This window comes from Lepeophtheirus salmonis, chromosome 1, assembly GCF_016086655.4.
Source record: "Lepeophtheirus salmonis chromosome 1, UVic_Lsal_1.4, whole genome shotgun sequence".
Classification (NCBI taxonomy): Eukaryota; Metazoa; Arthropoda; class Copepoda; order Siphonostomatoida; family Caligidae; genus Lepeophtheirus; species Lepeophtheirus salmonis.
This window is the reverse complement of record NC_052131.2, coordinates 9,596,600-9,609,991: the sequence shown is the minus strand read 5'-3', so window position 1 is coordinate 9,609,991 and position 13,392 is coordinate 9,596,600. Positions and strand designations below refer to the sequence as shown.

Here is a 13,392-nt window from a genome sequence, read left to right as displayed (position 1 = left end):
TCTATTAGGCTACACCAATGGCAAACACATTATGTTAATTATATAGTCAGATACAACTTGGGATAATCAGGACTTTACCAAAAAAATAAGACCTCCAATAGATAAAAAATGGGTGAACATCTATCTACGTTTATGAAAATTATAGGGTAGACTACTATTACTATTAGTTGCCTTGTAGTTGTAAGTTTGAGCTAATTCATTTGTGAATATTTTTCAATTTTCTCTAGATGGGGGATATACACCATTATCTTAATATTTGGTATACATAGTTTTATAATAAAAAAAACAATCATTATACCGAAGAAATCAGTTATATATTAAAAATAAGTGGATATTATTTTTTCTTAACATGAAGCGCTCATGTGAAAAAAAATAAACTTACAACTAGATCTTAATTTGTTATTTATTTTGATATAGAGTTGATCTTGCTTACAGAACTGAAGATGATGCATTGAATAAGCCTCTGTTGCCTTGTGATTTTTACTTATTTCTCCAGAAAGAGATATATATCATAGTATTAATTTGAATAATACTCGGGAAATCAAATTTTCTAAAGATTTTCCACTTACATAGTGATTGCAGTAGTTTGTAATACAGACCAATAATAGTTCTACAACTAATAATTAATAGGAAGGATTTTGAAATTTCTACTCGATGACAACAATACCAAAATAACATTTGCATGTCCAAAATAAGACTGAATAAATCAATAAGATAAAAAAATAAAATAACGGAGAACTTATAAATAGGGAATGTAAATTTTGAAGAATATCATTGACACTTTATTATTTTTTCAATTAATACTAAAACAATCGTATTATTATATTATTACATTTAACTACTGTGTTCAGTAAAACAGGTTATAATTACCTAGTATGGAAAACATTTAATAATTTATTTATTTGTGTTGAGATCCTAGATCTTTGCAAGAGCAATATTCAAATATGGTGACAAGCAATTTCGCTGTTTAGAGAAAGATTCCCGACTCAATAAGTATGGGAATCTCAATGACATTAAGATGTTTCAACATAATTCTACAGAAGTTAAGAGGTGTGTTATATATTTTGTAAAACACATAATCTTAACTGCTCCGAATAACTATTTATATGTAATAGCAGAATAGAATATACTTTGTAGGCCAAAATATCGGGAAAAGAGAAGCACATTCTGTTTACTAGCTTAGAATCACGTTCCCCTTGTTTTCCAATGCCAAGTGACTCAGTAGGAATAAATTAATCAGTCATGAGCTTGAAGTGTCGGGCTTATATAATTATCCGTATAGACCGTATATTTCGAAGCAAAACTTATATATGGAATTGATATTAAAGTGATGGAGATGAGTGATTTCTGTGTTATATACATCCAGGAACCCGGAGGACTCTTATTAATAGAATAGTTTTTTTAGAGCAGGAGACGAAGCATAGTTGACTTTTAATAATTTCAAAGAAGGAGCTGTGGATGGAGGATGAGAATTCTCTTTGCTCTTCACTGGGTATCTCTGTCGATTATTCTGTCGTTTTATTGAGCTCCTTAGTTCTTATACGTAAAAGTATACGATGATTCTGTGAAAGATCTGAAGGAATTTATGTAAAGGGACAATTATTAACGAGATCAGAAGTCACTTGTCACAACTCACCTTGATATGATGAGGTACCTGCACAATGAACGCTCTTTCCATTAAAGGACATGAGATCCACCAAATGAAACACTTGTTCATTGGATCTTGCCTTAAGAGTCAAGATCCCTTGACCAGACCATTACATTGAAGAGAGTTATATCATCAACCACCTTAATAAATTTTCAATTATTTACATTTTTATTTCTTGGCGGAGGTTCTTGGTTTGTTTTTTTTCTTTTACATTTCTTGAAATTTTTTTAAATTTTACTCACCTCCTTAAATTGATCGAATGACACTTCCTCTTGTTTTTTCATTAGAATTTTTTCTGTCAGTGCAATAATTTTTCAAAAAATTCCTACATTTGGGGGAGGATGTAGCCAGTCTCCCAGTCTCTTTGTAAGAGGTTAGACGACTAAGCGGTATATATACTAATTACGTCTTATCAGCTGTTCCATTGTATTCAGTTATTAACTTTGGTATCCCTAAGGATCTTTGTCAAGAAAAAACTAAGTTTAGCGATAATAAAATTAAAAACGGTTGTTGAGTGTCCTCTTTCTCTTTTTTTGTTCATTATTTAATAGGTAAAAAAGGGGCCTGTGTGAAGAAAAAACTAAGTGTACTAATTAAAAAAGGAAAAATGGTTGTCCTCTGTGCTCCTAATTTTTTGTTCCTAGTTGAATAGGTCGTGTGGTTTTAACAGCTCTTTCTAAAAGAAGAATTCTCACCTAACTTTCCTGTAAATTCATTTAAAAATACATAAAAAAATTAATATATATGAATTTAAATATTTGCCCTGCACTAACGCTATTTTAAATCTGGAAGGTTCTTCTCTTTCAATCAGTAATTCATTTCCTCCCGTCAAAATCATATAAGAGGCAGCTGATTTTAACGATGACCTTAATTCACATAGACGAAGGTTAACAGAAAAACACTGTTATACCATAGTCCATAACGCTTGTACGACTGCTGCTTGACTTCCACCACACTTTTTAATATTTTTTATTTTACATTTTATTACTCTAAACAAGAAAAAGGGCATTAAATGTCCAAAAAATGGTTTTCATGTACGCGTTTTCATATGAAAATCTGTAAAATGTTGAAAAAAGGAAATTTTGATGTTGTTTCTTTAAAATTATCGATTTGATCCCGCTATATTATTTTTTATTTATTAAGTATTATAGATGAAGCATATATGTTACAACAGTTTTTACAATTTTTCTCTAACTTGTCTCATTGTACGAGTATTTAAGTTCTAAACATGCTGCCAATAAAAAAATACAATTTTCTGGTACCGCGTATTGCAAGCATTTATTTTGATGTTTGTCTTCCTTTTTATTACTAAAATATCCTTTTTTGATATAAAGTGTCAAATATATTATTATCAACGCTGAACGATTGCTTATTATTAAATAGATTTGGTGATAAGATGGATATAATATATTTTTGAGTATCCGAGTATTTTTCACTTTATAATTCATGGCACCTTTCCTCTACTCTTCCCCTTCCAATACTCACAGTTCAAACTCAATCCTCGCTTTATTCTAATAATTGAATATTTGTTTACCTAAAAATGGCGGAAAAAATTCAAATAAAGGTTGAAAATGCAAAAAATAAAAATAAGATCCTTAAATGCAAATACATCTTATTTGCATAATTTGGATATCATTAGTAATGAGTCATTACTCATACAAGCATTAGTTATATGATATTATCTACATCGAATAAAATAATATTATAATGTATGGCTTGTAGTTGCTACCTGGATATAGTTTCATTTTCTTTTACATTCAGGATAATCTTCTTGTTTTCTCTAATTTAAAATATGTAAAACCTCACTGTCTTCAAAATATTTTAAGACTTAATGGAATACTATTATGATGAATAAAGAATGTATTATTAATCAATTCTGAAAGATAAACTCAACAAAATGACTCTATGAAGAGTATGGTTGACCGGAGAAATTTGAAACACGTCTTCTGAATTACTTAGGTAAAATTGAAATTAAACAAACAAAAGCTTTACACAACAGACATACATCTATTTACTCATTCTGAAACTAGTTAAAATACAATTACGATAACTACTTTTGGTGTAATCTTTACTTGAATGCAAATTTCCCAATCCACCCTACAATCAAGTTATCGAATTAACTTTAAGCTCTTGTAGGCACCTGTTATTGTTGTCCTACATATTTATTTTTTCATATTTGAGTAGTATATTTGAAGGGTATGCATGCCAAATTTTTGAGAAAAAAATGGTATATTATATGTCTTGGGACACCCTAATATATATATATTGAATTAAATGGGTTATTAAATTATTTTTTGAATAAAATACCCACTCCAGATAAAAAAACGCTGAGCTCTCCTTATTCAAATAACACTATTTTAGTCAAAAATACAAAAACGGATTTTGAATCAACTCAAAAATTGTTAACAGATGCTTTTATAACTTTATGAATACATGCTTTATTGTGGTTAAGTATAATAGTAGTTAAGAGTTAGTTTAAAAATAATAAATAGATACATTAAAATAACATCAGCAATTATATAGAAATTGTGAATCCATGGTCCTAGTTTTCATTCGGTTCAGAAATAATGATTTCTATATTAGGGTTTTGCCGAATATCATCATTTACAAGAGATATTTCCTTGCCTATAAAATAATTTAGATACTATATCATATTATGACTAAATAAATTGAATTAGTGCCCACCTTCCAAAACCGTTTCCAAGCCACTCCCGGTAGTTATTGTACTCAGTTTCCTAGATTCTATTATGGATTTCTTTCTACTTGATGTCGGTGATACATTTGGAGTGTTAACAAAACTGTCGAAAGACTTTAAACTCACTGATCGAAAGGATGAAAGGTGATTATTATTGATCGATGAATTTCTTCGCCTCCTTGAAAGAAAACTTGTTCCACTTCTTTGACTGTTGTTGCGTTTTAGACCATGGACACATTTACGATCAGTTAGGGGAGTACTTGCCCAGCTCAAAACTTCGTCCATTACGCATGATATGCGTCGTTGTAATTTCTTAAAGTTAAATTGAGAGAGAATGTATTAATCTTTATATTTTAAAATAGTTTTAGAACATTACATTTCCACTGAAGGAGATATCAGGAAGATTTGCTGGATCCACTGTTTCTTGAAGATCAAGAGGGACATTTAATTTATGGGCTCCTGTTTCTAATTGTTTAGCTCCTCGTACATCTAATGAAGCCACTGTGTAAGGAAGTTCTGGAGGAATCCCTACATCCCAATATGGGTCCTTTTCAACGTCTGGTGGGTTTCTTCCAATCTATATAATAAATTATTAAAAAATTAGTTAACCCAACAGACTTAAATATTGAGCGCAAAATTAGCACCGTTCATAATTTCCGTTCATTAACGGAAAACATCTTTGAACGGTGTTAATTTCTTTGCTCCTTTTTTAGTGTTCTCTAAATAGGTATATCTCTTTCCCACGACAATATATAAAAACAAGTGACAAAAAAGACAAAAATGTGATCAATTTATGTCCCGATTTAGTTGACTACGAGAATACGTATTAGCTCGCTGGAGTTGTTAATATAATCATGAGTTACTATATAAGCAATCTTCATAAATTCACAAAGTGAATTTTGCAGAAAAATGAACGTCATCTGTGGGTCCTCAAAACAGAAATCAAGTGAGTAAAAAGTTTTTTCGTAGACAGATAAACTTGAGCATGAATTGATCATGGGGTCGTTATTTCGTTTTAAAAAAATGAACGGAAATAATCGAAAGAATAAATTCCTGAACGGTTTTTTTCAAAAATGAACGAGAAAAGGTTGAATGGGTCCAAGCCCTGTACAATACCATTTTTAACTACATAATCACCTCATCCACCATCACATAGGCTAATTGAATATTACGGTCAACCATCCAATTGGTGTCAAAATCCTCATCATCTTCTCCAAAGGGATTTAAAAGCGCCTCTGCAACTTTACACCATCCATTGTAAAAAAAGAATTCAAATGAAGTAAAGAAAGGAAAAATAAAATCAGGTCCAACTCCATCCAAATTTTTATTCGGATCCAGATACTGTCTTCCAACCAAAGTGGCACCAAAGTAAAGGTTTAAGGCTAAGGTAACCACTTGAGTATATACAAGTGGGAAACTGATCCAATCATATGATAGAATCAATCCACATTCAGTTCGAATTTTGGTGAGTTCCCCATGTATATCCATAACGTATTTAGATTGCTGTATGTAACCCTTTTGATAAGCCTGGTTTATCAATTCCGAGGCCCAATATAAAGGAACCCAATAGCTATATTCCAAATACGTTGTTTTTTTATGTGCATTTTCTATCATTTTGACCTGTTTATTAATTGTTTTATATCAATTATATTAAATTAGAAATAGGTAAAAATAAATTAGGATATTCACCTCTTTATCAGTCAGAATTCCTGCCTCAACTAAGTGATTCATTGTAGGAAACCTTTTTTTAACTTTGCAACTCACCATTCGGAGAGTTTCAATAATGGCTGCACAGGTATATCTCACTACATTTCGACGAATGGACCTGATTTCATCGTTTTGATGCTAATTTTTAATAAATATAATAGGAATGTAATTAACATTTTATAATACTGAGATCCATCAAACCTTATTCTTTCCACGACAGTAAGCATTCACTTTGAAGGCGACACCATCTGGCCACGGAATTGTTTTGTATTGATCCCACCATCGACTTACAACATGTGATACATAAAATGCTAGTACAAACGTCAAGGGAATCAAAGTGGTGTGCGTATTACAAAATATACTTAACGTCTCGAATATTCTGGAATGAATTTAATCAGATATTAGATAATTTATTCTTTTAATGTCAACGATTGAGAACATTTTTTTAAATCTGGGATTCAAAATTTAATTTATCATTAAATACAACAACGCATTGTGCATTTCCACATTCATCAAAGTTACCAATGAGGAATACCTACATTCACTTATAATGTTGAATTTCTGTGAATTTTACATGTTCCAACAATTAGTATGGTACAGATGACACTTGCTCCAAGCCCTGCTTTTGATTAGGACCCTGCACTTGATATATATTTTTAAATTTCAATATATGCAATGAGAAGCCACTTATGTAAAAAAAAAAATATGGATCTTTTTGAAAAAGTGTCATTCAAGTAAATATGCAAGTAATTTAAAAAAAATAACAACCTTTATGTTTAAAAAAAGGTTTAGTGAAAAAGGGAAGTCTCACTATTTCTTTTCTTCAATACATTTATATTTGCCCCCTGCCCTAATTATAAGGAAACTATTCAAGGTATATCAGGTCAAAAGCCCCTTCCCCCTAACAAATTAATTCTTTTGGCAGAATTAATTCTAAAATTTTTGAAGATAAGGCTTCAAAGTCTCTAGTTATTAGTATGATATTGAATTGAGATATTTACTCGAACTGTTAATGTGATCTATAAATTAAAACCCAACATATATGCATATAGGCAAAATTGATTTATTTTTGAAAGTGTTCATTCTCTCTCAGCCTTAATTAGCCAGAGTGTTTTAGGACATAAATGTCTTGAAGTGAAACATTTTCCAAAAAAAGAAAATTATGTCATTTGATCATTTACTGTAATAAAATTTTAAAATAAAAATTATGAGGATATTTTTTTGTAACTTAGAAAAATAATCAATCGGTTCTCCGTATTATATTCCCTACAAATTTAGTCCGTATTGGCCCCAAAAACCATGTCGATTGAATCCTACTACTATAAAAGCTATTTCAGGCTTTCATAATACTACATACTTTTTCCCATCTTCACCAAGTCCAAAACGATAGAGGATCGAAATACTAAAATATAGGACTAGATAGGCCATAAATTCAAACCATATCAATTTGTAGACACTGCCCGTCCAACTACATAAAATCAAAATTAGAAAATAAAGGATACAAAATTACGTTTTAAATAATTTTCAACTTACGTGAAGAGTAGTTTAAAGAATACACCGACCTTAACAGTGCTGATTTTAGCAGCATATGACACAGTCATGCTGACTCTTTAGTCAACTCTCAAAGACTGAAACCAGATATAAGAATTATTTTCCAGGAAATTTAAAAACAATTTGTCAAGGGAAAATCACAATCATTTAAATTGATCATCTCTAAGAATTTTCATGGAGGGCGTGGTGCCATTTTCATGTTATCTGATCTATACTATCATTTGAGCCCCAAAAGGAATAAGTAATATCCTGTCTCTATAGAAAAGTGTTTTGAGAAGCATTCAAAGATGATACATTATTACTAATTGTTTTATAAGTTTCTCTCTTGAATATAGATCCATCCATAAATCACTCGATTACCAAAAAAGAATAAAGAAACTAACTTTTTACATTAAACTTTGTTAATTCAAATTACTCAACCAAAAACCTGCTATAATAATGATTTGACAGCCATGTTTCTAATATAGAATAGAATTACAGATTGGTTCAATTTATATTTCTTATTTATAAAAAGTTCTACATTGATATTATAATATATATTTATATAAGGGTACTCTCTTTGGATTGCTTGGGGTTTTATACTACGAAAAATCAACCAAAGATCTTACATTTAATTATTTCATACAAATACTTCATCTATGTAATTCATTAAATAAAAAGTAGAAAACATATTGAAAATTCACATTTTATAACGATTTTTGCTTCAGTTAGTGTAAGATCTTTTTAGTATATTGCAGTCCAATAAGTCCAGTCTTGATATATTTTATTATTCCTAGGAACAACTGAACTCCTTGGCTCAGTTTATCAATGGCCATTCTTTCTTACTCTAACACTATCATATCATGCACCATGAAGTTACACCACTATCACTATGTCGAGGGTGTGGTTTAAGAGATGAAGAACCCCTTCATGTTGTTTATGAATGCCTTAAATTTATGATTGAGAGGACACAACTTTTAGACAATATTCAACCTTTTGAAGGACATTCCGTCTCCAGCCTCTCCATTTTTTTAATGAATTCTGATATTAATGGTTGGCTGAACAATACACCATTCCTAGAACTCGTTCAGGACGGACTGCAGAAGGATACCTAATCCGGCAAACTATTGCGAGGGCAACAAAAGTTAAAGTTATTTTTACATGTGTCCGTAATGATTGTATGGTTTATTTGAAGTGTAGCAATAAATGTTTTTTTATTATTATTAGTCCTAGGAACGATTCATATCGGTCTTTTAGTCATTTCAGGTGTTGAAGTTTTATGATTATCTCTTTCAAAGAGAATATATATCTGAAGTTTAAAGTAGGTGTGTGGTAGTGTTTGATTTCGGCCTGAAAGTCCTAGACTGGTCTGAGACTGTTATGATTGAGGGTGGACCAAACTAATTCCCCTGCCCCTTTAAAGAAGCTCGGTATGGACCGGTCTCAAAGAAAAATAGGCCTAAAGCACGGTGTTACCCTGCTGATACAAAAATAAAACAAAAAGTTTTTTGTTAGCAGTCGATTTTTTAGCTTATTTTCTCCTGATTAGTTTTCTGATTCTTAATTAGTTATTATTAAGCTGTGAACACTTTGTAAAATCATTGAACAATAGTTCCGTAGTTGGGAAGAATTGTCTAACTAGTAACTACCAACTGATTTAGGGACTTTTTTTTTGTTTCGTTTTGAAGGAAAGGTTGCATGATACAATAAAGTTATCGACGTAAGATGGGTCCCAAAGAGAAATTCGATAAGTATCAGTCCCATTTAAAATTCAGTGACCAATTCTATAGATGAATTGTTGATGACTTAATTTTTATTGCAAAATTGTGTAAATCGGCTCAATATGGTCACAAGAAGTTAAATATGTTGCATAAAACTCATAAATCAGGATTGGGAAAAAATTAGTTTAATATTGAGACCGAAAAAATCAGTTCACGATTTGAAAACAATTCAATTGTGGGCTACGGTATGGACCGAAATAGCGGTCCAAATTAGTCTAGAAAAAAATAACTTAAGACCGAACTGGAAAAAAATCTGGGACTTAGTCTCAACATTAGTGTATGGCTACAATGTATTATAGGTATAGTTGATAATATTGTAGAGAAAACGCGTGCGAGGAGACAGGGGGGAGAAAGACACATGGTATCATTGTTTAAAATACTGATGTGATTATCACTGATAATCACATCAGTATTTATCAGTTGCCTGCTTTATTATGATTTTTGAGGGTGTAACGAAAGTATTTATTAGCAAAATGTTTAATAAAGATATAATACATATAATTGACTTAGACGATTTTTATCCGTTAAAGTAGATTTGGAAACGTCACACTCCATGAAATAGTAATTTATTGTGAACCATATTCTCAGAAAAATAACTAATAAAACGACAAAATAAGAGTATTTCGAAATATATTTGAAGTTCCAAATTTAAAATAGAAGGCTTAAATTAAATATAATCTACATACTAAAAAAGAAACCATCATACATTTAAGTTAAATATACAAAATTAAACAATTAGAATCATATAACTAATAATAACGATAAATTATAAACACAGAATATTGAAATAATAGATTGATCCAAATAATATCTTCTTGTTCTAACATCGGAATTCAGTTCAATATGTCATAACTTGAGGTTGCAAAATACAAGCCAGACGTGGAGTTTAATCAAAAAGATCATCACCTTTTTTCCTTATGTGCAAGTTGAATATACAATTGTGCACAGGATAGATATATTTCTACCGATGAGATTTTAATAATTATTAATAATAAAGTAAATCATAAAATAATGTTAGATTTCAATCCATATCTTCTTCCAATCTTAGTAAGAACAGCTTTTAGAATCCCACTTTCATTTATTTCATATTTATCTTTAAAAAAAAAAGTTAATCCATGCAGTCAAATTTAACTGATAAGACAATTTAGGCAACTATTCTTGACTTATTGTAGTTTTCTAACATGACATCGTAAAGATTTAGACCAAAATTATCACCCTTAATTATAGGTAAGGGTGATAATTTTGGTAAGAATAGAAAAGCGTGCGAGGAGAAAAGAAGAATTACTTATGGCATCATTGATTAAATAATATACATCTTCTTCTATCAATCAAGAACGTCATCATTCCCGCCTTTATTATTCAATATTAATATAATATGAGATGGTGATAGTCGATAGAGAACTGAATAAAATCCCCAAAATGACGTCGCCTTCTGTCTGGATTTATGAAAATGGAGGCCCAGGAATTTGGAAAATACTTACCGGATGAGAAACAGATGGTTTGTCGGATTTGTCTATATAAATGTGCCTTTAGTCCCCTGTCTAGAATTACACGCCACTCATTATCCTCATCTCATAACAAGAGTATGGATATTCATCTATAAAATCAATTTGACGAGGAATACATCAAGTCAGACTTTAACTTTGATCTCACAACGATGCTTATTGCATGTAATATAACCTTATCCATTGCTAATCATCTACGTTCAAAAAATTTATGGAGAAATACAAGGGTAAACATATCCCTTCCCGAGGAACCATCATTAAATTAATGGAGGATGTTGGTACTGATGTCATATATAGAAATACATATAAAAATGTTTTGAGTCGTCCACACCAAATGACGATCAAGTTATCAGTAAAATACCTATAAAATATTTACTAATTTCGAAATGGAACTCTGAATTTTGTACTATCTAACAGTAAGTATTCACATTTTTTTTAATCTATTTATTGTCATAAAATATGATTTATTTTAGCATTTACATTATTAATATGATACACAACTCAAGAGAAAAACAACTATCTTGGTCACAACAATGAAGGTTTGCAATGAGAAGAGGGAGACTATTATCTTTTTGATTAAGCTCCACGTCTCAATTGTGTAACATATTTAACTGAATTCCGATGTTAAAACAAGAAAAAATTATCTAAATCAATCTATTATTTCAATATTCTGTATTTATAATTTATTATTATTAATAGTTATATGATTTTAATTGTTTAATTTTATATATTTAACTTAAATGTTTAATGGTTTATTTTTTAGTATGTAGATTATATTTAATTAAAGCCTTCTTTTTTAAACTTTGAGCTTCAAATATATTTCAAATACTCTACTTTGTCGTTTCATTAGCTATTATTCTGAGAATAAGGTTCATAATGAATTACAATTTCATGGAGTATGACGTTTTCAAATCTACTGTAACGGATAAAAAACGTCGAAGTCAATTATACGTAGTATATCTTCATTAAACATTTTGCTAATAAATACATTCGTTATACCCTCAAAAATCATAATAAAGTAGGCAGATGATAATCACATCAGTATTTTAAACAATGATACCATATGTCTTTTTTTCCCCCTCCTCCTTGCACGCGTTTTTCTCTACAATATTATCAACTATAATTATAGGTAAAGTTTATAATATTGGAGAGAAAAACCCGTGCTAGGAGAAGGGGGGGGGGAAATACATATGGTATCATTGTTTAAAATACTGATGTGATTATCATCTGCCTGCTTTATTATGATTTTTGAGGGAATAACGAAAGTACTTATTAGCAAAATGTTTAATGAAGATATACTACGTATAATTGACTTAGACGTTTTTTATCCGTTACAATAGATTTAATAACGTCAGACTCCATGAAATTGTAATTCATTATGAATCTTATTCTCAGAATAATAGCTAATGAAACGAAAAAGAAGAGTACATATTTCGAAATATATTTGAAGGTCCAAGTTTAAAAAAGAAGGCTTTAATTAAATATAATCTACATACTAAAATATATACCATCATACGTTTATGTTAAATATACAAAATTAAACAATTGGAATCATATAACTAATAACAATTAATTAAATATATAGAATATTGAAATAATAGATTGATCCAAATAATATTTTCTTGTTCTGACACCGGAATCCAGTTAAATATGTCATAACTTTAGGTTGCAAAACACAAGCGAGACGTGGAGTTTAATCAAAAAGATAACCACCCCTCTTCTTCATGTGGAAGTTGCTATATACAATTGTGCACAAGGATAGATATATCTGTATCGATGAGATCTAACTAATTATTAGTAATAAAGTAAATGTCAAAATCATAAAATTAGACAATAAATATACTAATAAAAAAAATGTTAAAATAAATCCATCTTAAAGATTTAGAGCAAAAGCTAATTATGTAGTAATGTCCGGCAATATTACTCCTTATTAAGAGCATCAAAAAAGATATTTTCCCCGTTATTTATGCTTATATAACAACATACTATTATCATGAAGGATATACACAATTGCTAATTATAATGCTACACCCGATGTAACTACTCCCGTTGTTGTGACCATTTAAGTAGTGGTTTTTGCCTTTTATGAGTTTCTGAACACCATTTCGTGGAGCCTATCAACCAAAGCTAAGCCTTAAGTGATAAAAAAGTAATATTGGAAAACCTAATTATCATACCCAAGTCTTTAAGTGAAGGAACTAGTCTCAGACAAACTAGTTGCGAATCATCCAAAGCTACTACCCCCGTTGTTGTAACCATTTAAGCAGTTGTTTTTGCTATTTAATGAGTTGTGTATTATAATTCTTGATATGTTTAGCTAAAATAGAATCGTATTTTAGGGTTAGATTTAAAAAAATCGAATACTTACTGTTAAATAGTACATCATTTAGAGTTCCATTTCGAAATTAGTAAATATTTTATACTTTTTACTGATAACTTGATCGTCATTTGGTGTGGATGACTCAAAATATTTTTATATGTATTTCTATAAATGACATCAGTACCAACATCCTCAATTAATTTAAT

General features: G+C 30.1%; 1 protein-coding gene across 1 annotated transcript; it reads right to left on the bottom strand.

The window, feature by feature from the left end:
* Positions 1–4,058: 4,058 nt before the first annotated feature.
* LOC121116525 (bestrophin-4) lies at positions 4,059–7,680 on the bottom strand. Its single transcript, XM_040710783.2, has 8 exons — positions 7,584–7,680; positions 7,408–7,518; positions 6,252–6,429; positions 6,033–6,188; positions 5,481–5,963; positions 4,720–4,920; positions 4,334–4,655; positions 4,059–4,273 (listed from the first exon to the last, which is right to left on the bottom strand). The coding sequence occupies exons 1-8, from the start codon at positions 7,649–7,651 to the stop codon at positions 4,191–4,193; spliced, it is 1,602 nt and encodes a 533-aa protein (XP_040566717.1). The 5' UTR covers positions 7,652–7,680; the 3' UTR covers positions 4,059–4,190.
* Positions 7,681–13,392: the final 5,712 nt, after the last annotated feature.